The sequence below is a fragment of the Cynocephalus volans genome, chromosome 5, assembly GCF_027409185.1.
Source record: "Cynocephalus volans isolate mCynVol1 chromosome 5, mCynVol1.pri, whole genome shotgun sequence".
Taxonomy (NCBI): domain Eukaryota; kingdom Metazoa; phylum Chordata; class Mammalia; order Dermoptera; family Cynocephalidae; genus Cynocephalus; species Cynocephalus volans.
The window spans coordinates 17,623,101-17,650,650 of record NC_084464.1 but is presented as its reverse complement, the minus strand read 5'-3'; the positions used below and the strand labels follow the sequence as shown (position 1 = coordinate 17,650,650).

The 27,550-nt window shown below is 39.1% G+C and overlaps 2 protein-coding genes and 1 long non-coding RNA gene across 8 annotated transcripts in view; 2 read left to right on the top strand and 1 right to left on the bottom strand.

The window, feature by feature from the left end:
- The window catches only part of LOC134378891 (testis expressed protein 56-like), a 51,719-nt gene extending 41,704 nt beyond the window's left edge, over positions 1–10,015 (top strand). The window contains exon 4 of the mRNA XM_063098199.1: positions 9,739–10,015. Coding sequence (XP_062954269.1) covers positions 9,739–10,015 — 277 coding nt within the window. The remainder of the gene's footprint in view (positions 1–9,738) is intronic.
- On the bottom strand, positions 10,005–25,695 carry ECI2 (enoyl-CoA delta isomerase 2). 6 transcript variants are annotated; one of them, XM_063096541.1, is made up of 10 exons: positions 25,585–25,695; positions 22,939–23,091; positions 21,416–21,514; positions 21,002–21,190; positions 19,191–19,260; positions 17,870–17,972; positions 16,593–16,713; positions 12,663–12,752; positions 10,981–11,124; positions 10,005–10,323 (listed from the first exon to the last, which is right to left on the bottom strand). In XM_063096541.1, exons 2-10 carry the CDS (start codon positions 23,059–23,061, stop codon positions 10,168–10,170), a joined length of 1,095 nt encoding a protein of 364 aa, XP_062952611.1. In that variant the 5' UTR covers positions 23,062–23,091; positions 25,585–25,695; the 3' UTR covers positions 10,005–10,167. The 6 variants fall into 6 exon arrangements, with proteins under 6 accessions (XP_062952611.1, XP_062952608.1, XP_062952607.1 ...); XM_063096538.1 differs by lacking the exon at positions 25,585–25,695 and adding an exon at positions 25,337–25,422; XM_063096537.1 differs by lacking the exon at positions 25,585–25,695 and adding an exon at positions 25,337–25,421 and having other exon boundaries at positions 22,939–23,101.
- Positions 25,591–27,550, top strand: part of LOC134377815 (uncharacterized) — a 143,009-nt gene continuing 141,049 nt past the window's right edge. Inside the window, exon 1 of the long non-coding RNA XR_010023575.1 lies at positions 25,591–25,814. This is a non-coding gene — a long non-coding RNA (uncharacterized LOC134377815). The remainder of the gene's footprint in view (positions 25,815–27,550) is intronic.

The window sequence follows — 27,550 nt, the reverse complement described above, 5'->3', positions numbered from 1 at the left end:
TTTAGGTTATACTCCCAGAAACAGAATTGCAGGATTGTATGGTAATTCTGTTTAATCTGGGGGGTAAGTAGTGTATTGTTATGCACAGGGGCTTCAGCATTTTACAATTATACTAGCAATGCATGAGGGTTCCAATTTCTCCATATTTTTGCTGTTAACTGAATTGAGGCTACAAAGGCAAATTTGAAAATTTATAAGATTTACTGTGAACCAACTTGAGAATCAACATGGCAAACACAAGCTAACAGAATTGGGAAGTGCTCTGAAACTTTCCATCAGGTTACAGACTTACATAGCAAAATTAGAAAAAAGAATAAAGAGAGGGCTTTTCTTTATCATAGTTGTCTCTTTTTTATTCGCTATTACATAAGAGCCAATTATTGGTTCTAAACTACAACATGCAGTCATAGATCTATAACATAGTCATAGATACATTTTAAGCAATTGTTAGAAAATTTAGTAACTTTCTATGATGTCAGAAACCTGGGTTGAGGTCTTTGTTGTCAGCAACTCCTGGAACTTAGGATAAGGGTTTCTGATAACAGGATTTTTCACTCAAGTCATGAGGCAACCCTTCAAGGTATTTATTACTATTATTATTATTATTTTAGAAAATTGCTTGTGTAGTTGAGTCAGATGCAAGTTCTTATTGCCAACACTTATTTTCTGTTTTTGTTTGTTTTTTAATATAATAGTCATCCTATTGGGTATGAAATAGTATCTCCTTGTGGTTTTGATTTGCATTTTCCTAATGATTAGTGATGTTGATCATCTTTTCAAGTTCTTCTTGGCCATTTGTGTGTCTTTGGAGAAATGTATACTCAAGTCCTTTGCCCATTTTTTTTTTAATGGTTTTTTTTGTTTCATTGTTGTTGAGCTGTAGGAGTTCTTTACATATTCTTGATATTAATTCCTTATCAGATAAATGATTTGCAAATATTTTCTCCCATTCTGAGGGTTTCATTTTCACTTTGTTGATAGTGTTTTTCAATGCACAAAATTTTAAAGTTTTGATGAAATCCAATTTATCTATTTTTTCTTTTGTTGCTTGTGGTTTTGGTGTCATATTCAAGAAATTATTGCCAAATCCATTGTCATGCAACTTCCCCTTATGTTTTCTTCGAAGAATATTATACTTTTAGCTTATATTTAGGTCTTTGATCCATTTTGAATTAATTTTGTTTTGTTTTGTTTTGTTTTGTCCTTTTTTTGTGACCAGTAAGGGGATCGCAACCCTTGGCTTGGTGTCGCCCGCACCGCGCTCAGCCAGTGAGTGCACCGGTCATCCCTATGTAGGATCCGAACCTGCACGGCAGGAGTGCCGCTGCGCTCCCAGCGCCGCACTCTTCTGAGTGCGCCATGCGGTCGGCCCTTGAATTAATTTTTATACATGCTGTCTGGTAATAATTCAACCTGATTCCTTTGCATGTGGATCTTTAGTTTTCCAGTATGATTTATTGAACGATTGTCTTCTCCCTATTGAGTGGTCTTGGCATCTTTATCACAAATTATTTGACTATATATGCAAGAGTTTATTTCTGAGTTCTCTAATTCCATTGGTCCATATGTCTGTCTTTATGCCAGTACTGCACTGTTTTGATTACTGTAGCATTGCAGTAAGTTTTGAAGTCAGGAAGTGGGCCTGCCAACATTTTATTTTTTAAAGTCTTTATGGTTATTTGGGGTCCCTTGAGATTCCATATGCATTTTAGGATAAATTTTTCTATTTCTGCAAAGCTCATTGTTGGGGTTTTGACAGGAATTTTATTGAATCTGTGGATCACCTTGGGTGCTATTAATATATCGCTAATATTGTCTTCTAATCCATGAATGTGGGATGTTTTCCCACTTATTTCTTCTGTAATTTCTTTCAGCAATACTTTGTAGTTTTTATTGTACAGACTTTTGCCTCCCTGGTTAAATTTATTCCTAGATATTTTATTATTTTTGATGTTATAAATGAAATGATTTTCTTAATTTTGGGGGGAATGTTCACTGCAAGTATATAGAAATCCAAGTGATTTTCATGTGTAAATTTTGTATCCTGCAACTTTGATAAATTTGTTTATTAGTTCCATTAGTTGTGTGTGTGTGTGTGTATGTAATGTTTAGGATTTTCAACATATAAGATCATGTTGTTTATGAACAGAGATAATTTTAGTTCTTTCTTTCCAATTTTGATGTTTTTTATTTCTTTTTCTTGCCTAATTATATTGACTAGGACTTCCAGTACTGTGCTGAATAGAAGTGGCAAAAGTGGAATCCTTGTCTTGTTCCTGTTCTTAGAGAAAAGCTTTCAGACTTCCATCATGAGTGTGATGTGTGATTTTTATATGTGGACTATATTGTGTTTAGGTAGTATTCCAAATTGTTGAATGTATTATACAACAGTGCTGAATTTTGTCAAACACTTTTTTTCCACATCAACTAAGAGATCTTTTTTTTTTTTTTACCTTCATCTTGTTAATGTGGTGTATTTTCATTGATTTTCATATGTTGAAATATTTGCGTTCCAGGAGTAAATCCCTCTTGGTCCTCATGTATAATCCTTTTAATAAGTGGTTATATTTGATTTTGCTGGTATTTTGTTTGGGGGGGGGTTGCATCAATATTCAGAAGGGATATTGGTTTGCATTTTTTTTTTTCTTTCTTGTAGTGTCTTTGTCTGGCTTTGGTATCAGGGTAATGCTGACCTCATAAAATGAGTTAGGCAGTGTTCCCACGCCTTCAATTTTTTGAGAGTTTAAGAATTGATGTTAATTTTTCTTTAAAAATTTGGTAGAATTTACTAGTGAAGCTATCTGGTTCTGGGCATTTCTTTGTTGGAAAGTGTTTGATGACTAATACAATCTCCTTACAAATTATAGGTCTATTAAAATTTTCTACTTCTTTATGATTCAGCATTGGCAGATTGTGTGTCTAGGAATTTATCCATATCATCTAGGTTATTCAATTTATTGGCATACAGTTGTTCACAGTAATCTTTTGTATTTCTGTAATACTGGTGGTAATATCCTCTATTTCATTTATTATTTAAGTCCTCCCTTATTTTTTTTAGTTAATCAACCTAAAGATTTTTCGATTTTGTTGATCTCTTCAAGTGAACTAACTGTAGGTTGTGTTTATTTTCTGTATTGTTTTTTATCCTCTATTTTATCTCTCCTGTAATCATTACTTTTCCCTTCTGTTAGCTTTGGGTTTAGTTTGTTCTTTTTCTAGTTTCTTGAAGTATAAAGCTATGTTGATAAGATTTTTCTTCTTTTTAATGTGTTTCTAGCTATAAATTTCCATCTTACCACTTTTTTTGCTTTATTGCAAATGTTTTGGCTTGCTGTCTTTTCATTTGTATCAAAACATTTTCTGATTTTTCTTGAGATTCTTTCTCAATCCATTGGTAGTTTCAGAGTGTGTTATTTAATTTCCACATATTTGTGAATTTTCTAGTTTTTCCTCTGCTGTTAATTTCTGGTTTCATTCTGCTGTGATCAGAAAAAATATTTTGTATGATTTTAATCTTTTAAAATTTATTAAAACTTATTCTATTGCCTGTTCATCCTTTCCCTTTTAACCTATTTATGTGCTTAGAACTAAGGTGAGACTATTTTAGATCCAGCATAGAGTTGGATCCTGGTTTTATATCCACTCTGCCAATCTATGTTTTTTGATTGTGAAGTTTAATCCACTTACATTTAAAGTAATTACTGATAGGGAAGCACTTACTTTTGTCATTTTGTTGTTTCCTCTATGTCTTGTAGGGGATTTGGGGGGGGATTTTTTGTCACTCGTTTTTTCCTTTCATTGTGTTTAGTTGATTTTTTGTAGTGAGACATTTTGATTCCCTTCTCATTTTCTATGGATTTTTCTATGGATATCTCATATTCTATGGATTTTGTATGTGTGTGGTTATCATGGGCATTACATATAACATCCTAAAGTTGTGATAACCTATCTGAAATTGATACCAACTTAACTTCAATTGAATACAAAACTCTACACCTCTATAGCTCTATCCCCCTTATGTTATTATTGTCACAAATTACATCATTATGTATTGTACACTTAATACTTAGTTTTATAATTTTTTATGCAGTTGTCTTTTAAATCCCATAGAAAATAAAAAGTAACAAACTAAAATTACATTAATATTATTTATATTTGTTCATGTATTTACCATTACTGGAGAACTTTATATTTTTGTATGTCTTCCAGTTACTATCTAATATTGTTTATTTCAAACTGAAGGACACCCTTCAGCATTTTTAGTAGTGCAGGTGTAGTGGTAAGAAACTCCCTAAGCTTGTATTTGTCTGGGAATGTCTACATTTCTCCACCACTTTTGAAGGAAAGCATTGCCAGATGTAGAATTCTTAGGTGACAGGTTTTTTCCTTTAAGTAAATTAAATATCATCCCATTGCCTTCTGGCCTGCAAGGTTTGTGCTGAGAAATCCACTGATAACCTTATTGGGGATTTCTTTTACATGATGAATCACTTTTCTTTTGCTGCTTTCAAGATTCTCTTTATCTTGGGCTTTTGTCAGGTTTGATTATTATGTATCTTGGTGTGGGTCTCTTTGGGTTTATCTTATTGGAGTTAATTGATCTTCTTGGATTTGTGTAGCTATGTCTTTCCTCAAAATTGGTGTTTTCAGCAATTATTTCTTCAAATAATCTCTCTGTCCCTCTCTCTCTCCTCCTGCTGGGACTCCTGTTATGCATATACTAGTCTGCCTGATAGTGTCCTGTAAGTTCCTGTTTACTTTAAAAAAATTTTTTTTAAAAATTGATATGTAACAGTCAACACATAAATAACTTACAGGGTATAAGGTGATATTTTGATACATTATATAATGTGTGATGATCAAATGAGGGTAATTAGCATATCCATCACCTAAAAGGTTTGTTATTTCTTTGTCCTGACCATATTTGAAATTATTTCTTCTATATGAAAATATACAATAAATTGTTAATTATATTCATGTAACATTACTATAGAACACTGGAACTTATTGTATCTAGTCGTAAGTTTGTATTTGCTAACCAATTTCTCCCTATCTCCTCCTCCCAACCATACTTCCCAGCCTCTAGTAAACACTATTCTACTCTCTATTTCTATGAGTTCAAATTTTTAGCTCTCACATATGAATGAGAGTATGCAGTATAGCATTCTGTGCCTGACTTAAAATATTTAACATAATGTTTTCCAGGCTCATCTATGTTGCTGCAAATGACAGAATTTTATTCTTTTTTATCTGAGTAGTATTCTACTGTGTATATATATGATATTTTTTAAAAATCCATTTATCGGCTGATGGACACTTAGGTAGATTCCATATCTTGGCTATTGTGAATAGTGCTGCAATAAACATGGGGGAGGGGTGCAGATATTTCTTTGGTATGCTGATTTTCTTTCCTTTAGATAAATACCCAGTAGTAGGATTGCAGGATCATACGGAAATATATAAATATATAAGAGGGGACTTATTTGGGGAATTGGCTCATGTGATTATGATGGCTGAGAAGTTCCACTATAGGGTGTCTGCAAACTGGATGCTAATAGTATGGCTCAGTCCAAACCCAGAAGCCCCAGAACCAGGGAGGCTGATAGTGTGATTCTCAGCCTGAGGCCAAAGGCCTGAGAGCCAGAGATGCTGCTGGTGTAAGTCCTGGGACCGAAAGTCTGAAGAGTCTCAAGTTCTGATGTCCACGGACAGAAGAATTTATCCCAGCTCCAGCAGAAAGGGTGCAAGTGATTCACCTTTTCCTCTGTTTTTGTTCTTTCTGGGCCCCCAGTGGATTGGATCTTTCCTACCCTGTTCACTCAGACTTTTCTCTCTCCTGGAAACACCTTCATAGACACACCCCAAAAAATGCTTTACCAGGCTTCTATTTATTCCTTATTCTAGTCATGTTGACACCTAAAATTAACCATTAAAGTGGCAGAGAAAACAAACCCTGTAGAACCAGTTGAAGTGGTTTCCTGAGTGAATGGAGTATACCAGGTGGTAGAACATAGTGAGATTTCCCTGGCAACAGCTCAAAAATAAAGCTCAGGTGGATGACTGCTGTTCAGTGTGGGGAACATTGTCAAGCATTTTTCACCATACCATTTCTGAGAGATGTTGTCAATGTATATGAATCTCAGTTGCAGCACCATGTTGATCAAAAGAAGATTCCATATGTGGATTCCTAGGGGCAGTTAATTAAACCAGAGAAACCAAATAGAATAAAGATGAAAAAACTTGTCTTTGATATTTTTCAGTTTGCAAAGAAGTTTGTGGTATATGAAGTATTATGGGAAGATAAGTTTCCCTCACTGAAGAATGCAGACAGAATGGGAAGGACAACCCTACTACTGCCAGGCATGCTCTGATATCTCTTCATCATTAGGGGTCCTCAATGCTGGAGGCCACTTCAAAGATAAAAATGGCTCTCACCTTGCAGCAATTCCCTGTGTGAAGGATGTCAATGATATGTCAATTCACTGTGGAATCTCTCCCTCATCTCCTATGCTGGAGAACAGAAAGTTAAAAAATTCCACGCACCTTTAATCATTGATGGGAATGGAGTCCATGCGCTGGTAAAATATAGCATATGAACCAGCTACCAAGTTCTACCACAAAAGGAATAACTTTTATTTTTGGTAGACCAACTGTGAGCCTACAGGATCTCTCCCAGAAGACTGAAGTTTGAATATCCACAGGGTTTCATTTTGCTTGTTGAACTCTTATAACCACTACTGCAAATTTCCCAAGATCCAGGTGATTAAACGTCAGGTAGCATTTTTATGATTCTCAACTCATGGAAGGTTTTATTTATATTTTTCAATTTTATTTCAAGGAATACATTTGCCATACAGGAAATTTCCTACAGGTTAACAACTATAGTCAGGATATTCAACATCACTGGAAGCATTTTTTTTTTTTTTTAAGTTGTAAATAGTAACAATACGTCATTGTATATGTCAAAAGATTTCTATGGTGCTAAAAGTCTGTTTTATCAAACATTAAGCATTTTGAAGAAAATAATTGGACAGTAAAATAAACATATCTTCTTTGGGGAAAAAGGTATGGGCTTACTTCTGTCACTTTGTTTTCTCGTTGTTCTGTATATTCTTTGTTCCTTTCTTCCTCTTTATTGCCTATCTTTGTGGCTTGGTAGTTTTCTGTAGTGATAAGTTTTGATTCCTTTCTCTTTCTCATTTGTGTGTCTTCTCTACCAGTGAGTTTTATTCTTTCACATGTTCTCATGATGATAGTATTGTCCTTTTGCTTCCAGGTGTAGGACTTTTTTAAGGATTTCTTGTACAGGCTGGCCTAATGGTGATGAATTCCCCCAGTTTTGCTTGTCTGAGAAAGACTTTGTTTATCCTTTTTAAAAAATTTATTATATATTTTTTTACATTTTAAGATGTTGTGGAGCAGTTGGGGGAGGGGGAGAAGGAATTAGGGAGGGGTTCAGATGGGAGGAAGAGGAAGGGGGCTGTGGTCGAGGCCTGTGGCACCCCCCTCATTCTGGCAGGGGAGCCCAGGAGTCTTCTGGTGGCGGCTTGGTCATGGCTTGGCTGGTTGCAGACATGGCGGGGAGGTGCCTGGCTGATCTCCATTTCTGAATGATGGCTATCCTGGATACAGTATAGATGGCTGGCAGTTTTGCTTTGTTTTCCTTTTAGCACTTCTAATAAATATTACCATTCTTTCCTGGCCTATAAGGTTTCTGCTGAGAAATATGCTGTCAGGCAGATCCCCATCTGTGACCTGATGCTTTTCCCTTGCTGTTTTTAAAATTCTGACTTTGACTTTTGACAGTTTGAATATAATGTGCTGCAGAGAGGACCTTTTTGAGTTGAATCTATTTGGGGATCTTTGAGCTTCCTGGATCTGGATGTCCATATCTCTCCCAAGACTTGGGAAGTTTTTAGCAATCATGAGGGTACTTCAAAAAGCTCATAGAAAGATTTATATTACCTTTTAATTCCATTTTTCCACAAACTTTTTGAAGTACCCTTGTATTTCATTGATAGCGTTTTGATGCCTTTTTCATTCCTTTTTCCTTTTGGAACTCCCATAATGCAAAAGTTTGTTCAGCTTTCTTCATTATTTTTTATTTTATTGTCTGACTTGGTTATTTCAAAAGAGCTGTCTAGAAAATTTTAAAAAATTGTTTTCTCTTTGATGTATTCTATTGTTAAGCTTTTGGTTGTTAATTTCATTCAATGAATCCCTCAGTTGTAACATTTTTGTTTGGTTCTTTTTTATGTCTCTGTTGAATTTCTTGTTCACATCATAAATTGTTTGGCTATTTGTTTATCTGCATTTTCTCATATGTTGTGAGGATCTGGGTGTCAGGGTTAATGCTGCACCTCTGGTTCCAGCTGCTGTTGCAGTGCGGCAGCCCTCTGGGTGGGTGTGGTGGGATGTTGGCAGGGCCTCAGGGATGTGGAGAAGCTGGGGCTATCGGGCCCCAGGGTAAGATGCACTCTGGTGGTGGCTCTGATCTCAAAATGGTGATGCTCCGCAAAGCCTGGATCCCGGGAAGGTGAGGGGACACTCAGCATGAGTTCTCTCTCTAGAATAATACAGTTGCATGGACTCCAGGAAGCTCTTTACTGGGCTCAGGACCTGCAAGGGCTGTGTGGCTCTTTTGAAGCCAGGACTGCAGGTGCTCATGGTGGGAATGTGGACTGCTGGGATTCCCCACTTTCCTTGCTCCCCTTAGTGAGGAGTCTCTGGCCCAGGCTGGGCACTTTCCTTCCCTTTCTATGCTACCATCCTGACTCCATGCCTCGGGGGGTCTTCATCAACTTTTTGAATTCCAATGTTCTCCCCCAGACACTCTATTCAGTGTGTGGTTATCTACTTGTTTTGGTCTTTCTTTGCAGAGGAGGCAAGTGCTGGGTGCATTTTGATTCCATCTCCCTCTATTCACTTCTCTTAAATTTTTCTTCTTTTTGCTCCTCAAACTCAATAATTTCATATGACCTGTTTGCAAGTTTGCTCTTTCTTCTGCATATTCGAGTTTGCTGTTGAACTCCTTTAGTGAAATTTTCAAATCAGTAATTTTTTGGCTCAAAAATTTGTTTAATTTTTTATAATTTCTATGTCTTTATTCATAGTCTCATTTTGTTCATACACAGAATTAGGGGAGACTCTTTCTCTGCTCTGGGAATCTCTTCTCACTCTTATTCTTTAACCCCCAGGAGGTTCTTTTCTGGCCAGAAGATGTTTTTCTTTTCAACTTTTATGAAGCCAGCCACGCCATGCCCACCACAGCACCATCCATGATGGGAGTCTGACTTGGAGGCAAATATCCATGCTCAGGAGAGATCCTAGCACTTTCCCACAATCTGGGAAACTCATCCCCATGCAGTTGCTTCTCTTTATTTTGACGCCCTCCCATAGTTCACCTGCTTTTGTTTAACTTCAGCATCCTTAAATAATTTTTTTTTCATATTTTCCCCAGAGATTTCAGTTTTAATTAGCAGGAGGGATGGGCAGGAGTTGGCTTCTGCTGCTACAGTGGAACTGGAGCTCTCTGCCTGGGTTTTTTAAATACCACATTAAACAAGAATGAGGATTTTGTAACAAACAAGGAAAAATTAGATACACAGCAACGCTTTCCAATAAAATGGCCCAATTTTCCCTTCATGCCTCTTTATTAAATTGGGGGGTGTGTAGAAGAAACTAAGATTCTTATTTGTTTTCTAGTAATACTACTCTTTCCATTTTCTCCCTTGCTAGATGGCTGAAAAAGAACATGCAACCCACTGAGGATCTCAAGTCGGTGATCTTTAGGCTGTCAGCGTTCGGCCCAATTCAGTCAGTCACCGTTTGTGGGCGTCAAAGTGCTATAGTGGCATTCGAAGACATGACGTCAGCTTGTAATGCTGTGAATGCTTTTCAAAGCAGGGTTCCAGGCACAATGTTCCAGTGTTCCTGGCAACAACGATTCATGTCGAAGGACGTAAGGCTTTCTGTTACCAAAAACCTACGTGAATTCTTAAAGCTTGTTTTATGAAAGTTTTTATTCATCGGGGCTGTAGTGAAATATAGTTGATATTTTAACACTGAAAAAAGGCACAATGAAGTTTCTTTAGTTCAAGTATTAGAAATCAGAAATAATAGCACATCCCTTCCTTTCACATGCTTAACTTTGCTGGAGTGTAGTCATCACAGTTTTGCTTTTTTGGATAAGAAGTTCATGACTGCATTCATGCATTCATCTGACAGCCACCTTCCCTGGATTACCCTGCATTCTTCAGCATTAACAGCATGCAGCTTTTCTTTCTCTGTATTTCTGATTATCTCTTTTGAAACTCTCATGGCCTGGAAAGACAAAACCAACAATAAGGTTAAGTTACTCTAGTAGGAGTGGAATTATTCCATGATTCTGATTCTTGTTTCTCCAATATTCATTTAATTAATCCTATTAAATCTTAAGATACATGTGTAATATAATACAGTGCTTCTCAAACTTTAATGTGCATACAAATAACCTCAGTAGGTGTGGGACAGGCCTGCGATTATACATTTCCAAAAAACCCCAGATGGATGTTAATGCTTCTGGTTCCAGGACCACATTCTGAATAACAAGAATATAAGAGTAATCAGTCACTAACCACTACATATAAATACAAAAATGCCACACAGTAAGAATCTCCTAAAGTACAATCAACCTATCTGGCTTCTCACTTGAATTAAAAAATAAAAGTGCTTAGCAAATACTGCCTACTCTTCTCAAGTTAACCCCCAAAAGAATTGTCCCTCTGCCCTTGTATCATAGAAATGGAATGTGTTTGGCAAGTTTTGTAAAAATCAGTATTTCTAAACTTGTTATGGTTATTTTTAATCCCAAATTTAGATGTGCTTAAAGCCAACAAAAGATATGTCTTGTCTTTCTTATGACATACTCTCCTAAGGCAATACATTTTTCCCTTAGGAAGTAATTTCCATGGTTCCTACAAGTAAAAGATGAATACTAACATTTGGGGGGAGCTTTGCGTATGTTTTCAGCCTGGTCCAAACTTCTTTCTGAAGAGTACTATCAGGGAAAACCTCAGTGACGAGTCCTTGAGCACATGCCTCGCCTGCTGTTAACTTCTTTCCAAAAATAAGCATCTCAGTTGCCTGAAATGAAAACAAGGTTAAGACACTAACTAACCTAAAACAAGGCTTCAGTTAACTTCAGAATTGACTGCTTTCAGGAGACACAGAGGGATTTACTCATGGTCTTTTGAGGTTGCTGGTATTTCTCAGTAAGGGAGAAATTGATGACTTCAATAAGCAATAGTTTGCAAACTGTGCTGAGACCACTGCAGGCTCTCTGGAAAGTCTGGAAGGGCTGCTGCTGTGTGTGTGTCTATGTTGGAGAAGCAAGATCAGGAAGCCCAGGGCAGAAATGACCTGAAGCAGATGCTGATTCTATAACCCATGGTAGCTATGATTTTCTGTTGTGTACACTATAAACCATTACAAAAGAAAGAAAGGAAAAAAGAAAGAAAAATCATGCTCATAGGGTCAAGCTTGAGAAACTTTTACAATTCCGTTACCTGGAAATTGTACCCAGAGTTCTAGCTCTGAGAATCTTCTTTGCACAGGTACTCATATTAGTTCTATTTCACTGAAGGAAAGTGAAGGAGAATTATGTTTAGTTTCTAAAAAAAACTGAGGTCTCTAAGCAGGTATCCTCTTTACATCTGCAATTCCTCTTCCAGAAGAGTCAACACCTCTTCACAGCCAAATGCTCTGAGCCCTAGTTGAGTCTGTATAAGCTTTCAAAGCTCAAACCTGTACAACAATTCAGGGTATGTGACAATTCAGGGTATGTAATAAGAGTTAAAAAAATATATATGTATATATATATATAGATACGTATATATATATACGTGTGTGTGTGTATATATATATATATAGAGAGAGAGAGAGAGAGAGAGAGAGAGACAACAAAAACCTAATAGTCAACAAAAACAGGCTCAATTTCTACTCCCTCCCCGACTTTGAGGTGTTGGAGAATGTTCACTAAGGTTTTCACTGAGCCCTGGCTCTCCAGTCTTGCCACGATGCCCTTGGAGTCACGCCACAGAGCACAGGCAACTAGATTTCCATAAACATAGTGAGAGACCTGAGCAGCCATTTAACCACTGAGTCCACACAGGCTGGCAAAATAGGCTGATGGAAACACTGTTGCGACTGGGAGTGGCTTTGGAAGCAGTAAAGCCCCGTAATGCCTCGTGTCTCCTGGTACTTCACATGAATATGACTCTGAAAGGGAGCGTGTTATCATATCACTCTCAGTGGACACTGCTCATCCATAAAGCCATGAAGTGGTCCCTGAGTTCAGCGAAGAAGGGAGGCTGGCACAGCCCTGGTCCTCCAACGGACAGATGCCACACAGTTATGCAGGACGAGGTCTTGTACTGCCTGCAATGCAATGAGCACCAGGCAAGCGGCTGAAAAAGGAGTGTCCCAGTTTGGGAAGTTGCAGAGAGAATTTCTAGTTTTGCCATAGTTTGGTTCCTCCATACGTAAAACTCCTAGAGTTGAGGAGCAAATAATTTGCTTCTGCCTTTTTCATCTATATCAGCAAGGGATAGAGAGAGAGTATGGGCTTACTTTTAGAATAGAGATGACTCATTAATTTTATTTTTAAGCTTTCCAAAAATTACCTTGGCAGAGCCCATTATCTTTGGAAAGGTGTACGAGGAGCATCCTTCTGGACTCTGGCCTAGGTGACTAAACGGAGTATGAAATGTTGCCTATTTGAAGGGAGAAAAGAAAACCATTTTTTCATGTGATTTTTAAAAATCACGATTTGCTTACAACTTCACAATACTTAACTGAAGAAAAAGTTTTTTAAAATCAGGATTTTGTGGTATAACATACACACAAAATTCACTCTTTTAAAGTGTGTAGTTCAATGAGTTTTAACAAATATAGAGTTATTTAGCCACCACCACTATCAAGATGTAGAACATTTCCAGCACCCCAAAAGTTCTCTTGAGCCCCTCTGTAGGCAATCCCTTCCTCCCACCCCAAGCAACCACTAACCTGTTTTCTGTCCCTGTGGTTTTTGCCTTTCTAGAATGTTCTATAAATGGAATCCTACATGCTGTAGCCTTTTGAGTCTGCCTTCTGTCACTTAGTGTAAAGGTTTTGAGATTCACCATGCTGCTGCTTACATGAGTAGTTTGTTCCTTGTAATTTCTGAGTAGTAACCCATTGCATGATGTATCAATTCACCAGTAAATGCCATTGGTATTGTTTCCAGTATTTTGGTGATTCCGAATAAGGTTGGTATGAAAAACATCAAGTTGTACACTTTAAAAATAGACAATTCCTATTTGTCAAGTATACTACAATGAAGCTGAAAAAAGTGTCTTTTTCAGATATCACTGACAAAAAAGGTTTTTATGAACATTTGTGTACAGGTCTCTGTGTGAATATATGTTTTCAATTCTCATGGGTAAATACCTAGGAGTAAAATTGCTGGTTTGTGTAGTAAATGTATGTTTAACTTAAAAGAAGCTGCCTAACTGTTTTCCAATGTGGCTGTACCACTGGACATTTCTATCAGCCGTGTATGAGAGTTCCAATTGCTCTATATCCCCAGTAAGCCTTGTTATTACAGGTCTTTTTAATTTTAATTATGCTAGTAGGTGTGTAGTGGTGTCTCATTGTGGTTTTCATTTACATGTCCCTAATGATTAATGATGTTGAGCAAATTTTCGTGTACTTATTAGCCATGTATGTATGTTCTTTGGTAAAGTAACTGTTAAAATATTTTGCCTACTGTTTTTTAAGTTAGACTGTTTACCTTATTATTCAGTTGTAAGAGTTCTTTATATATTGAGCTTACAAGTCTTATCAGATAAGTGTCATGCAAACTTTTTCCCTGGTCTGTGGCTTATCTTTTCATTTTCTTTATGGTGCCTTTCTCATATGGTTTTAAAAGACATTTATACTTCATTTTCTGTGGGTCAGTTATTCTTCTCCATTGCCCACTTCTACATTAGGTTGTTGATCTATCACTTTATAGACATACTTTAAAAAATATTTTATAGGGATTAGCCTTTCTTATGTGAATTGAAAATTGTTTTCTCCATCTGTTATTTCTCCTGATTTTGCCCCAGAGGTTTTTTGATCACCTTGAAATACTAGAATCGATTTCAAAATTGGTTATTTAGAATATAGTCATTTTTATTTTTTTCTAGATTTAAGAAATATTTTTGTATTTCTTGATGAACGATAAATACTTAAGAGCATTAATTTATAATTAATAATATGTAGAAGAATATTTAGATTTCATTTCCTATAATTAGACATGGTGTTATTTTTAGTGCATATTTGTTAGAAGATATGCGGCATATAAATCAAAATAATAAAAATACAAAAAGGAAGTTTTTATTAATGCCACTTTTCTTCTTTTTTCTCCCAAAAGAAAGCTTATTCAAGAAAATATACTGAGAAGACACAGCCTAAGGAATGTAAGCAGAAAACTGGAAAAAACACCAACCATAGCTAAACGTAGTCACAAACAGGTACATACAAAGCTGACAATGAGTAGCATTTAAACTGCTTCCTTTCAGAATAAAGCAGTAGATGCAGTTAAGGATTTAGACTCTGGCATCAGACCATTTGGTGACTTTAGGAAAGTTTCTAACCCTCTTTGTGTCACAGTTTCCTGATCTGTAAAATGGAAATGAGAGTATCTATTTCTTAGGGCTGTTGTGTGCATCATATATATGTGTGTACACATATAATGTGTTATTAACAGAGTAACTAGTACATACTGAGCACTCAAATATTTATTATTTTTATGATTCCTACCTTTTCATTAATTCATACAGGAGATGTGCCATTTGATGACAGAGAAGCTAATAAGCATTATTAACCATTGCCTATAATCAAGACTTGATAAAATGCACTAATTAATATTTCGATTATATGGGTTAAATATTAACCCATCATTTAACATGGCATTTATTTATGAAACCAATAATGGTAAATCCTGTGTAAATGATTCCTCTCCACAGGTTTTTCGTTTAGTATCTTTCCCTGATTTTAAATTTTTGGGTTTTTTTTTTTTTGTGTGTGTGTGTGTGTGATGAAACCCTGGAATCCCTGATTCCACTGATGATTAGTTTAATTCAGTTGGGTGAACCAGCGATCACTATTTGACAAATAAATTTTACTTTCAGCCAAATTTATTAGCGTCATATATATATATATATATATATATGATGTATACTAACAATAATTTTGAAATCAGTGAGAAAATCAGGACAAGACTCAGATACGATATTTGCCCTCTAAGTACTGAACAATAAGATCTCCAAGTTCAGGTCAGGAACTACTCATCCACCCACTGTTGAAAGCAGGTCAATGATTAACTAACTGATCAGCTAACACACAGAATGTGAACTCAGACTACTGACTTCTGCCTCCAAACAGAAACTTCCACCTACAAGGGTTAGGCAGCCTAGCACCTAGAATCTCATTTGCTATTTTTATGGGAAAAGTATTAATAAGAATTAGATCTGCCAACATGTCCAGTGGGGTTCAGTGGAATCCAGCAAAAGAAGACCCAAAGAGTTAAGGACCCTAAAATATGATCCTGTCTACTGGTGAAGATACCTCTTAACAAAACTAGGAATCTCTTCAGTGGTAAAAACCAAATGTTCCCCACAAGGTTGCAGACCATCAAATTTTACCACCACATAAGCAAAACTCAGTTGCAAAATATGATAACCCTAGAGGTGGGTATTAGTTCTATGGTAAATGTTCTGGGGTAGAAGTTCTAGGATAAATATTCATCACATCTTTGCTTATAATGACAAAAGTTGGAAACAGCCTAGGGTCCCAGCAGTCAGGGGCTGGGTAAATCAGATAGGTTAAATAACCCAAATGTTAGCACTGGTAATCTCAGAGTGGTAAGACAAGGAGTGTTTTTAACTTAAATTTTTTCTTTGTACTTTTCCATATTTTTCACAATTTTATTTTCCACTATGACATATAAATTATTACTGTAGTAAGAAGAAAAAATTAAAATCTGTATAATTCAATGGTGAACACAGGCCAAATTGTGTTCTTGGCAAGAAACTTCTCAGATCTTCCATTTTCTTATGTGCAGAGGAGGGAGTGAGAGTAGATAAAGCTCACAGTCCCTTCTTATCCTAAAATTCTGAATACCAGGATTCGTTTACTTAGAAAAAAGGGTCAAATAATCCACTTGCATGACCTGCAAAGATGCTGTCCACTCCCCCCCCAACCCAATAACAAGCTTTCAAGCATCTCTTGAGTATTTTAGAGTAATATGAACATTGAAAAACTGTTACATAATTTTATTAGACTATAGAACCATCAGAGTTGGAACAATGTTCACAGCAATAGTAGTGTTTAGAAACACTCAAGTTAATAATGAAGGAAAAATAAAATCAGTCAAATTAGACTAATTCTTTGAGTAAAATCTAAATTTAGTCCATTCTACCACAAGCCACATGTAATCATATACTATTAGCAAAAATCAAGGAGAATTCACAAGCTCTCATTTTCTCTCTACTTGTTTACCTTGTATGAGTTTCTGGGAGCTGACCTACCCTATCGGAAGCATACACAGCATCAAATAATCCAAGGAGGGTGACAGAAATTCCCACAGCTGGACCATTTACCACGGCAATCAGAGGCTTAGGAAAATCTATAAAACAGCCTACAAAATCCCTACAGAAATGGAAATAAAAAAAACATTAGATGTTGCAAAGCATTGTTACTGAAGTATAGAAAAGGCAGCATGAGTCTGAAATGACAAACCCTTTTGGCTAGGCTGGATATTTCCCACAACGCTAACCAGCAGGGGCTCCCTGTCTTGCCACCTCCCTGGCTTCCACCCCAGATTCATCCAGGACATCCATTGGAAAGGCACTCGATGGAAACCCAGGCAGTGAGTCCTACAGATTGACCCTGGTTCAAATTTTATATGCTAGACAGTAAGTTCAGGGCTGTAAGCCAGCTGCTGTCTTAGAGTTTAGGGCAGGTGACTGAACATGTGCTGCAATATTATAGCACAGTGGGAATTAGAGACCCAGAAAGGACAAATGAGATCGAAATCATGAAGGTTTTGCTCTTCTTTTTGTGTTTTCCGTGACTACTTCAAGTCTCCTGTGACTAGCATTCATGGAAGTCATCCATTCCTCTTGCCAGATGAGAATTTGTTAAATTCCTCCACCTCAATACGAGAGAATTTTACAGTCATGCATTGCTTAACGATGGGGATATATTCTGAGAAATGCATCATTGGGTGATTTTGTCATGTAAACATCACAGTGTACTTACACAAACCTATATGATATAGCCTACTGCACACCTAGGCTATATGGTATAGCCCACAACTCCTGGGCTGCAAACCTGTACAGCATATCACTGTACTGAATACAGCAGGCAACTGTAACACAAGCATGTGAGTAATGCATTGCATTATGATGTCACGATGGCATCCTAGATGATAGGATTTTTCAGCTCCAGTATAATCTTATGGGACCACCGTCTTGTATACAGTCTGTTGTTGACCAAAACGTCACTATGAGGTGCATGACTGTATTTACAACTGTAGAGCACCTCCATGCCTTCCAGTCAACTCTCATGTAGAGCAGCAGGATGAACAGGTATCAGAAATTTAAGTGACAGAATGAATGCCTGCCAACCAACAAAGGTAGTCTGCAGAAATACGCCTGTGCAACGTCACAATGAACTACACTGACACAGAGAAGGAGGTATTTTGCTTCTGCTGAACTAAATACCACTTATTTAGTTCAGCAGAAGCAAAATACCTCTTTGATGCATAAGAATTAGTCCTCTGGATCAGACATGTCACTCTTACCTCAAAAAAAGAGCACTATTTTTAGCTTTTTCTTCTACTCCACCAGAGGGAATATCAGTGAAGTTAGACAGATCATTTCCACTGCTGTAATAGTCACCATTTCCTGTAAACAATAAAATCAACAGACCCATGACCATACATTCATTTTTTCATTCAATAATTATTAAGTATCCACTATGTGCCAAGCTCTATGCTAGGCTCTGGAAATACACTGATGAACCAGCTATGGTTCTTGCCCTTACAGACTAGTAAGCTGGACAGTGATTTAAAAACACACGAATAAATGTAGCAAGGTAACTGTGATACAAAAGAGAGGTGCATGATGATATGAGGGTATGTAATTGGGTTTGGTCTAATCAGGGAGTTCAGGGAGGGACTTTCCTAAGGAAGGGACAACTGAACTGAGATCTGAAGACGGACGCAAGGTTGGCTAGAAAAAGACGGGGAAGGATGATTCACACAGAGGGAACAGCATAAGCAAAGTTCTTTGCAGGGGGTATGCCTGGTGTATGTGGTGGGCTGAGAAAAGAGCCTCTGTAGCTGATGCAGACAAAGCCAGGGGGGAGAAGGTGGTTTAGGAGGAGGACAGGCAAGACAGACCATGTGGGGCTTTGTAGATCCTGTTAAGTTTTGCCTTTATTCTAAGAGCCATTGAAGGAGTGCATATGTATTTAATTAAAATATAATTTACATACAATAAAATGACCAGTTCTTAAATGTTCAGTTCAACGACTTTTGATCATTGTATATATATGCATGGTCACCATCCAAAAACAAGATACAGACCATTCTCCATCATCCCAGAAAGTTCCTGTAGGCTCCTTTCTAGCCATACCATCCCCCTGCCCCAAGACAATTACTTTCTGACTTCAATCACCAAAGATTAGAACTTATGCTTACTGCAGAACTTTATGTAAATGCAATCATACAGTATGTACTCTCCAGTGTTTATATTATTTTGCTGAGCTATTTTTTAAAGATTCATCCATGTTCTTGTGTGTATCAGTTATTCAGTCCTTTTTATTGCTGAGTAGTAGTCCGCTGTATGAATAGTGACAATTTGTTCATTCATCCATCTCTTTTTGCACATTTGAGTTGTGCTGTTTTTGGCTATTGTGAATCAGGCTCCCATGATTGCTCCTGTACAAGTCATTATAAGGACATATACTTTAATTTCTTTTGGGTAATTGCCAAGGAGTGAATATCCTGTGTCCACAATATTTTTTGTATATTTATGAATTAGAGTATCACAGCATCTAGTAAGGGACCCCCCGCCTCAAAAAACAGAAATTTAATTAAGAAGCCCGAGAAGATGTCTTACCTGTTAAAACAGTTATAGCTGAGTCATCCTTGCTTGCAGCTTTAAGTGCGAGCATAATTTCTTGATACATCTATGTGAACAGGAAGACAACGAAAAACAAAGAACTCTGAAAATGGGAATTATCACCCAATGGATTCACTAAATGTCCGTCTGCAAGCCTGCTCTCAGCAAAGTGCCAAACATTTATGTTGGTTCTATTTATAACCAAAAGGGTGGACCAATTTCAGGTGCTATGGTAGATACTAGGGGCTATAACCACTTTTTTCCAAAAGTGACCAAAAAAGATACAGTCCCGAGCTTTTGGAATTAATAGAGTATATAATGCTCAAATGGGCCGGGGTGGAAAGCATGGAGCAGTAGGAAACTGAGAGGAGGTGCTGAGGCTTGCCTGGGGTGGGTAGCACTGGAGGTGGTCAGAGCAAACATTCCGCGAAGCAACGTCTCAAGGAGGAACGAGTGTCCCAGGCAGTGTGGGAAGTGTTAAAAAATGTCAAAAGGCTAGGATTTCCAAGACACTGTAATGGTATTCAAGGACAATGGCCTCCAAATTATAAATCAGCAACAGTTCTGAAAATCTTGGATGTGTGGCTATAGCTTTTAATGCATTTAAAGCAGGTGCAATTTCTACCTTAGATAAGATTGTAGTATGTGAAAGAATAATAAAAGGGCTGATATTTACAGATACAAAGACCCTGAAAAAATAAACACATGGACTTTACATAATATGTAAGTAAAGATGTAATTTCCACCAAGGGAGAAAATAAAGAAATAATTCCATTTTTATTATAGTTATGATGACAGCACAGCAGGGTGACTGGCAAGAGCCAGGAACAGGAGATGGATCTATCAGCGTTTTGATTTAGGTTTTCCTGCTTATTAGTCACGTGAACTCAAGCAAGTTACTTCTTAACCTGTCTAATTATTTTACTGATTAAAAATGAGAACAATAGGCTCTTGTGAGAATCAAACCTCTGTGTGGAGAGTGCTGACGCTTATTAGGCCCTCTGTAAAGAGTAGCTATTACTACTATGGTCATATATAAATGAGTTAAGAGAAAATGGAAACAAAGTTTTCTGAATGAAATGCTTTATTGAGTGGCACATATTCAACTTCATGAAATTCTTACTAAAGACTATTTTAAGTTAGTATACTCTTTCTACCACAGTGTAGATTATAAACCAAATGGTTCCAGTCTTCTCAAATTTTACTCCCAGTTCAGCACTAAGCATCCAATTAATCACCTATAATTTTTTTCAAGGGGAAGGGGCTAAAATGGTTTTTTTTATTATCATTTTAGTTCACAAGAGATTCAAAGGCTAAAGTCACCCTTGTGAAGCAGCTCATTTAAAGCAGAGCTGGGTTATGATTTATTTAGGATAAAGCCCTTCTCTCCTTTCTCCCTGTATTTGTACAAAGTAAAGCTCCATGTGAGCAGAAAAAGACTCATTCTAGAGTCTAACTGATATGAAGATTCTTCTGGAGACAGATTATAACCAATCTTACAGGGTCTCTATGCATATTGACTTACGTTGACATATATTTCACTTATACTAATTTAATGTATTTGTGTTTCCATTAACAGGAAAGTTGCAGTGCCTTTTGGATATGTGGAATCTGCCTGAAACTCACAGACTCCAAACAAAGAATGCACAAATTTGTTGTAATAAGTAGCCACAATTCGAATCTTCCTACACAAATCAAACCAGAGACATCACCAAAATAGGAATGATGCTGAAACTTGACAGTTTTTGAGTGAAACAAGTAGAGGGGAAAAGAAGAGCAGGACAAATTCTCAGGGCAGGTAATATTACCTGAGAGCTGATGGCATTTTTTTTGGTGGGCCGGTTTAACATGATCTTTGTGATGCCATCTTCGGAAGTCACCACCAAAGTTTCATATCCAGGTGGTTTCCTGTAGGCTCCAGGCTCCACCTGGCTAGAGGATTCAGATGGAGGACTTAAACTGGACACCAAGTCCACATAGTTCTGCCTTGCAGTTTCCTGAGGAGAAGATAACAAATAGCTTCAGCTCACTGTCAGTGAATAAGCATTCTGAGAAACTTATTATACTAATAAACAGCACCTTGAAATAAAGAAAAAGACAGAAGTTTTGATTCAATAAAAACACTCCAAGATCTCAAAGGCTCCACTGATAATGGCTTGATGAGAAGTATCAAGGGTCCTTAGAAGTACAGCAAATAAAAGCAGAGTAACACATGAACTCACCTTGGGCAGGCTGCCAAGGGCATTCCATGCATCCCACTTGGCCTTATTGATCAAGTCAAACACACCTGGTTTGGGCAAATTACAAGGTCCTTCAGTGGCCTGTGAAGAGGGGCAATTAATGGCCAAATGTCCATGCAAACCAGAGACCTACATATTTAAGATCCATAAAATCCACAACTAGCAAGAATGCCTCCCCCAAATCCTATTACAGGGTATGTAAATTGATCTGAACTTTCCCCTTGCTCTCTTTTTGAGGTTGTTGCTTAAAATGCACAACAAAAAAAAAGACTGGAGAGACAAAAGATGCTATTGGGTATTAGTCCCTTAAATAAGTTATTACTGTCTGCATATGAAAATAATGCAAGATAAGGGTGTTGGGAAAGTACTTCCTAAAAAATTCTAATTGTTCACTAGTCTTATATTGATGAGCACACTTGCACATATGATCAAAATACTCAAGCAAACAATCTTCCAAAGGAGCTAGTCAGCAAACATCTGGAAACCCACAGTATATTCTGAGAGCCCATGCAAAGGTACAGAAAACACCACTAATTCACAGCATAACTTTCTCAGAACCGTGTGAAAATAGTCTTCCAACCAAAGAAGCTCACTCTAGCCTCAGCATCCAGTTTTTACTGGTGCTCCATCATGGAAGCATGATTGTGTAACCCGAAGCCCCTACCCTAAATCACACTGTTACTACCTTGGTGAGGCCAACTCCCCAGCCTAAATCACATTGTTAGACTATTCAAGCAAACAAAGATGCTCCTATTAGGCATGACAGTTCAAGGGCTTGGATAAATTCTTCACTATTCAGTACACACCCATATGAAAGTAAGAGAGGCTCATACCAATCATAGAACAGTAAAATAGATAACACAGGAGCCCAGAGAGGCAGACATGCCAGAGACATCTTTGGCATTGCAACTTAAAAGCTTTAGTTTTTAAATTTTGTTGTAAGAATTTTCAAACATATACCAAAGTAGAATAATATAACGAATTCCCAATATCCATCACCCAAATTCAACAACTATCAAGTTTCTTTAGTTTCTTCATCTATCCTTTTCTTTTTTGCTTAATTTTTTTAGTGAATCCCAAACATCATGTTACCTACTATACATTATTTTAAAATATCAACATTTTCTTATATGACCATGACACCATTAACAATAATTCCTAGGTATCTTCTAATACCCAGTCCACATTCAAATGTCCTCAAATGTCTCAAAATACATTTTCAGTTGATTTAGTCCAGTCAAGGGCCAAATAAGATCGACACATTTGAATGTTATATCTTATAAATCTCTTTTACTGTGGAGTAATCCTGAGGGGCTCCTTTGTGCCCTAACAGTATTTCAAGGTCTAATATGCAAGAAAAACTCACAAATATGCACTCTTCAGAGGAAAGGCAGCAATACAAATCCAAAATATTAAAGCTGCATTTTAGTAAACATACAGCATATCTATTTAAGGAGCCATTTACTCAAAATGGCCCTAAATAATGTTAGACCTTAGACATTTACCTGCTTATATAGTGCGTAGAGTTTTAGCTTCACTTCATTTCCTGGATCCTTCTTCAAGAGTTTCACCTGATTCATTGCATTTTCGAAGTCTTTCTGACCGATTCCCATTGCTGTTCTGCTCATGTGCAACTGAACTACTGGGAAACCAATGACCTGCGGAGGACTACAGTTAGGCAGACTGATTTATACTTGCTCCCAGTCCTTACATTTCTGCGGTCTGTTCCCAACCCTTACATTCCAAAATGCCATGTTTCTCTATAAATATTTTCTCTATACTTGCCCCAGCAAGCTGGCTGCAAAAGGTTAGCAGTAAGCATTCCTAGATAAATCAATGCAGAAGCTAACTGTACTAATGTTAAAATAAAGGAAAAGGAATCCAGAGAGGTATTTTTAAGCAATAAAAATTAAATAGAGATAAAAGAAGCCAGAATGAGAATGACTAAATTTTGCAATAGTCAAGAGGCAAACGAAACGCATGCAAAGACAGAAGTGGCAGGAGACCAAGGGGGTAAAGTGCACAGAATTTAGTCACTTGTCCCAAGGTCATGAAACAGCTTCTGCACTTACTGATTAACAAAGTATCAACTATTATCAGTTCAATTCTTGCCTCTCTGGCCACAAAACGTGTGTCCCAACATACACCCAGGTGGAAGGAAGGGACAATGGATGAAGACACAAGAAATGTTCAAAAGGATAGATGAGCAGTTGCTGGCACTCCAGACAGAGCCACCGCCTTTTCAGCGAGGTGAAATGTAGGTAGTCAGTGAAGCAGGGCTCAGCTGGTGTACCCCGTCCTCAGGCAGGATGTTTAACCAGCCAACCAGGAGCAGAGCAGAAACAGCAAGCAGTGCTAGGTGACAAGCAAATTTTTAAAAGCACGCACAGTAAGTGGGGGTGGGGTGGTGAACTTCAATTCACAGTACTGAGTCTACAAGCAAAAATGGATGTTCACAATTATGACCCTGATAATGACGTCAGTGGCATCAAAGATTATTACAATAATACGGTTACAAATAAAGCCCAAACCTAAGAAAATGCATCACCTCCCCTGCAATTACTGTAACTTGCAGATGATACAATGAACTCTAGGTTCAAACCCTTAAATACGTGTAAAATTCAGTAAAATCAGTCAACAATAAGTTTTATATTAAATAGTTTTTTCCCCCAAAAAGGAAAAATTCTGCAACCTACATGAATTTGGCACCAAATTCCAAAAGGAAAACTTAAAATGTCCACAGAAGGCCTAAATTTGCAAGTCCCCACAAAATGTGGCTGTAAGGTAAATGTGGGACACAGACCTATTTCACCCTCCCTATGCATACCAGATTCCCCCTCCCACTGGGAAACTAACCCCGGCCGAGGTAGTTTACCCCAAGGAAAGGCACGGCTCCTTTAAGACAAATGGAAGACAGTAGGAAGGAAGCAGGAGCCCAGAGTAAACGAATTAGCATGTAAGTGTAGTTAGAATAGCAGTGTTAACTCCGGGCCGAGTTAGCTTATCTACTCAGCCAGATCTCCTGCGAACTCTGAGTCGAGTGAGGGTCTACCCATGAGCACGCGACAGGTTTACTTTCCTTTGATCCGTTCGCTATGTAACCGTTGTATGTGGCCCGTGGCGGTGCGGATTTCTAGCTGACGGCCGCCATCGGCCCCTCCCTAAGTCTAACACGCTGACGTCTCTACCTATCAGCCCGGCTGAGTTCTTGGGAACAGGCAAACACGACGCCAGGGCCCTTTCAGATTTGGGGCTCCCACAATACAGCGGTATTTACTAATTTGAAAATAAATTGCAAAAACATGGCTATTTAAGAAAAGACACGAAGTGGGGAAAACCGTTCATAATTTCACCAACTCAAGGTAACCATCACGTTCCAGGTTTCGTTCTCTAGCACAGAAATCCGTTTTGGGGCGTTACAAAGTTGTGACAGTGCACCCCATCGCTTCACTTCGCGTCACAGCGAACGTGCTCTCCCCAAATCAACTAGACTAAGCCCACGTTCCGCAGCGCTCAGCGAACAGCCTACAGCCGCCGGGCGTGCTGGGCCGCGCACCCTCCCTCCGCACGCAGCCCTGGCCGCGGGCGCTGCGGGGCGGCCCACACGCCGGAAGCCGGGCGCGGGGCACGGCGCGGAGACGCGGCGGCTGCAGGGCCACAGCCCCGGGGCCTCCCGGCACGTCCAGCCCACCCTGCCGGGCCCAGCGGGCAGGGAGACCCGCCTTTCAGAAGGTCATTCCGGAGCACCGTCTCCGGAGGTGGTCTCCGCAGGAAAACCATGAAAGCAAAATGCTGTTGCTACCCAGAAGATAACAGAGAGTACGGCTCCCACGGGCGGCCACCCCAGCAAGGACGCGGCGTCCAGCGAGCGACTTTTGGCCGGCGATGAAGCTCCACGTTTACCTCGAACACCAGCACCGCCCCAGTCTCCAGGCTACCTTCGCCATCGCCGACCCCGAGCGGGGGCGGGGCCTAGCCTCAGGGGCGGGGCCTGGCCCCAGGACGGGGGCGGGTGAGAGCTCGAGGGCGTGGGCGGGTCAGAGTTCCAGGGCGGGGCCTGGCCCAGGGCGTGGGCGGGTCAGAGTTCGAGGCGGGGCCTGGCCCCAGGGCGTGTGCGAGCCAGCGTTCGAGGGCGGGGCGCGGGAGCTCACCTCCGTGGCCAGGCGGTGAGGGCCGGCCTGGGTCCCAGCAGATTGCGAGCTGGAGGCGTGGGCCACTCCTTTAGCCCCGCGAGCGCCCCCGCGGCGCAGTAGGAGAGCGATGATGTGTAACCGGAACACCCCAGCTCTGCGAACGCTGCGGCTGCCGGAGCCCTGTGGAGCCTCGTGAGGAGTCGCTTCGCCCCAGGGCGAGCCGTGAGCTCCGGGCGGAAGGACAGGAGGTGGGGTAATAGTTGAGGGCGTGTGGTTAAAAATAACCATGGATTCGCGGGAGGTTTGCAGACCTAGTAGGACAACCAGGGATCAGAAGTGGCCAACGGAATATTTTAAACCAACTTTATCATGTCAGTAACCGTCTGTGGGTATATTTGAGTTCTGCCGTAGCATTTGTAAAGTATGTTCTTTGGGGAAGAGTTCTGAAGAGTTGGAAAGGCCTTTGGCTGTCTCACCTTTGCCAGTGCGGCAAAACGTAAACGGCGGCAGCAACAAAATCCTCTAAATCCGGGGGGCTCGGGGCGTACTATCCAGGTACGCCTGGGTTTTTTAGATACGTGTACCTGATACTTGTCGACTACCTGTAGTGAGCCAGGTCATAATTCTTTCAGCAACCCTGTCGGAAAGTGGTATTGCCTTGTTATGCAGAGGTGGAAATTAAGACCCGGAAAGATTAATCAGATGACTTGACCAAAGACTTGAGACTTGCTACGTGGGCAGAGTCCAAGTTTTTAGTAACTGAATTATTCCATCCTGATGACCCTGGTGTTTCATCAGACAGATCTGGGCGGTGGTATGGGTGGGTAGTAAGATTGAAAGCCAGGTAGAGGACAAGTTGGGCTTATTCCAAAATCTTTCTCCTGATGCTACAAAGTAGTCATTGGTAGGCTGAGCTGTCTCTTAAAGACCCTGACCCTCCCCAGGCATATAGGTGATGTGCAAGTAATAAAAATGCAGTAGTCAGAAATTGCAGATACTGGGAAATTCATTGATCTCCAGGAGATGAAACACCTCTGGCATTTTTTTTTTTCTTTCTTTTTTGACCGGTAAGGGGAGCGCACCCCTCCGCACGGTGTGGTCTGCACCACGCTCAGCCAGTGAGGGCACCGGCCATCCCTATATAGGATCCGAACCCTCGGCCTCGGCGCTATCAGCGCCATACTCTCCTGAGTGAGCCACAGGGCTGACCCAAACATTTTTAAAATCTCTTACCGGTAAGCATGTTTAGACAGTGAAATCTTTCACAGTATAGGTGAACTCTTCTCAGGCTTATACCTCTCATGTTTCACACAGAGAAGCATGGGGTGTAGGAAATTAGCTGTCTTTGTCAAAGTAAGATTTTAAAAATATAGGAGCATATGTCAAAGATTTACTTAACTCATTAATTAGCAGGATGGTAAAGACGAGTTTGAAAGCCTGGTTTATATGAGGGGTATTCAAAAAGTTCATAGAAAGTTCCCATTATCCTTTAATTCCATTTTTCCACAAACATTTTGAAGTACCTTTGTATAGTCAAGGTAAAAAGAATGCGGGACTAGATTGCAAAGTTAGGTACAAAACTGGTTGATATCCTATAGAGCAGTAAAACCATAACCTCTGGGGCAATGTTTTTTTCTATTGGACAAATCATTTGTATCCCTACCAGCTGTCATTTTCTAAAGTCCCATTACATGTCAGTGTTTTAGTGATGGGAGATGGTTGAGGAGACAGACGTTTCTGACAGAGGGTTATCCTGGGTCCACTCTTGATCTACTAAACTTCTGCCTAGAGTCTAGGCTGCCATGGCTGGGTGGGGTGGCGGGTTCTCAATGAAAGGGAACCGTTGTGAGTTGGGTAGCACTCCACCTTGAGCATGAAGGTCATTGTATATCATAGAGTTTGGGTTCTGTGCTGAGATCGGTGGAGAGCCATTGAAGATACAGCTGGCATCTGTGGCCATCGAGTTCTCAGTGCAGTCACAGAT

Excerpts from the sequence above, each read along its gene's own strand:
- ECI2 (XM_063096537.1), bottom strand. The coding sequence starts at position 25,380 with ATGGCGAAGGTAGCCTGGAGACTGGGGCGGTGCTGGTGTTCGAG. Across the intron at positions 17,973-19,190 it reads AGCTATAACTGTTTTAACAG|GAAATGGTGACTATTACAGC; the intron begins GTAAGACATCTT and ends TATTGTTTACAG. Across the intron at positions 11,125-12,662 it reads AGATAATGGGCTCTGCCAAG|GCAACTGAGATGCTTATTTT; the intron begins GTAATTTTTGGA and ends TTTTCATTTCAG.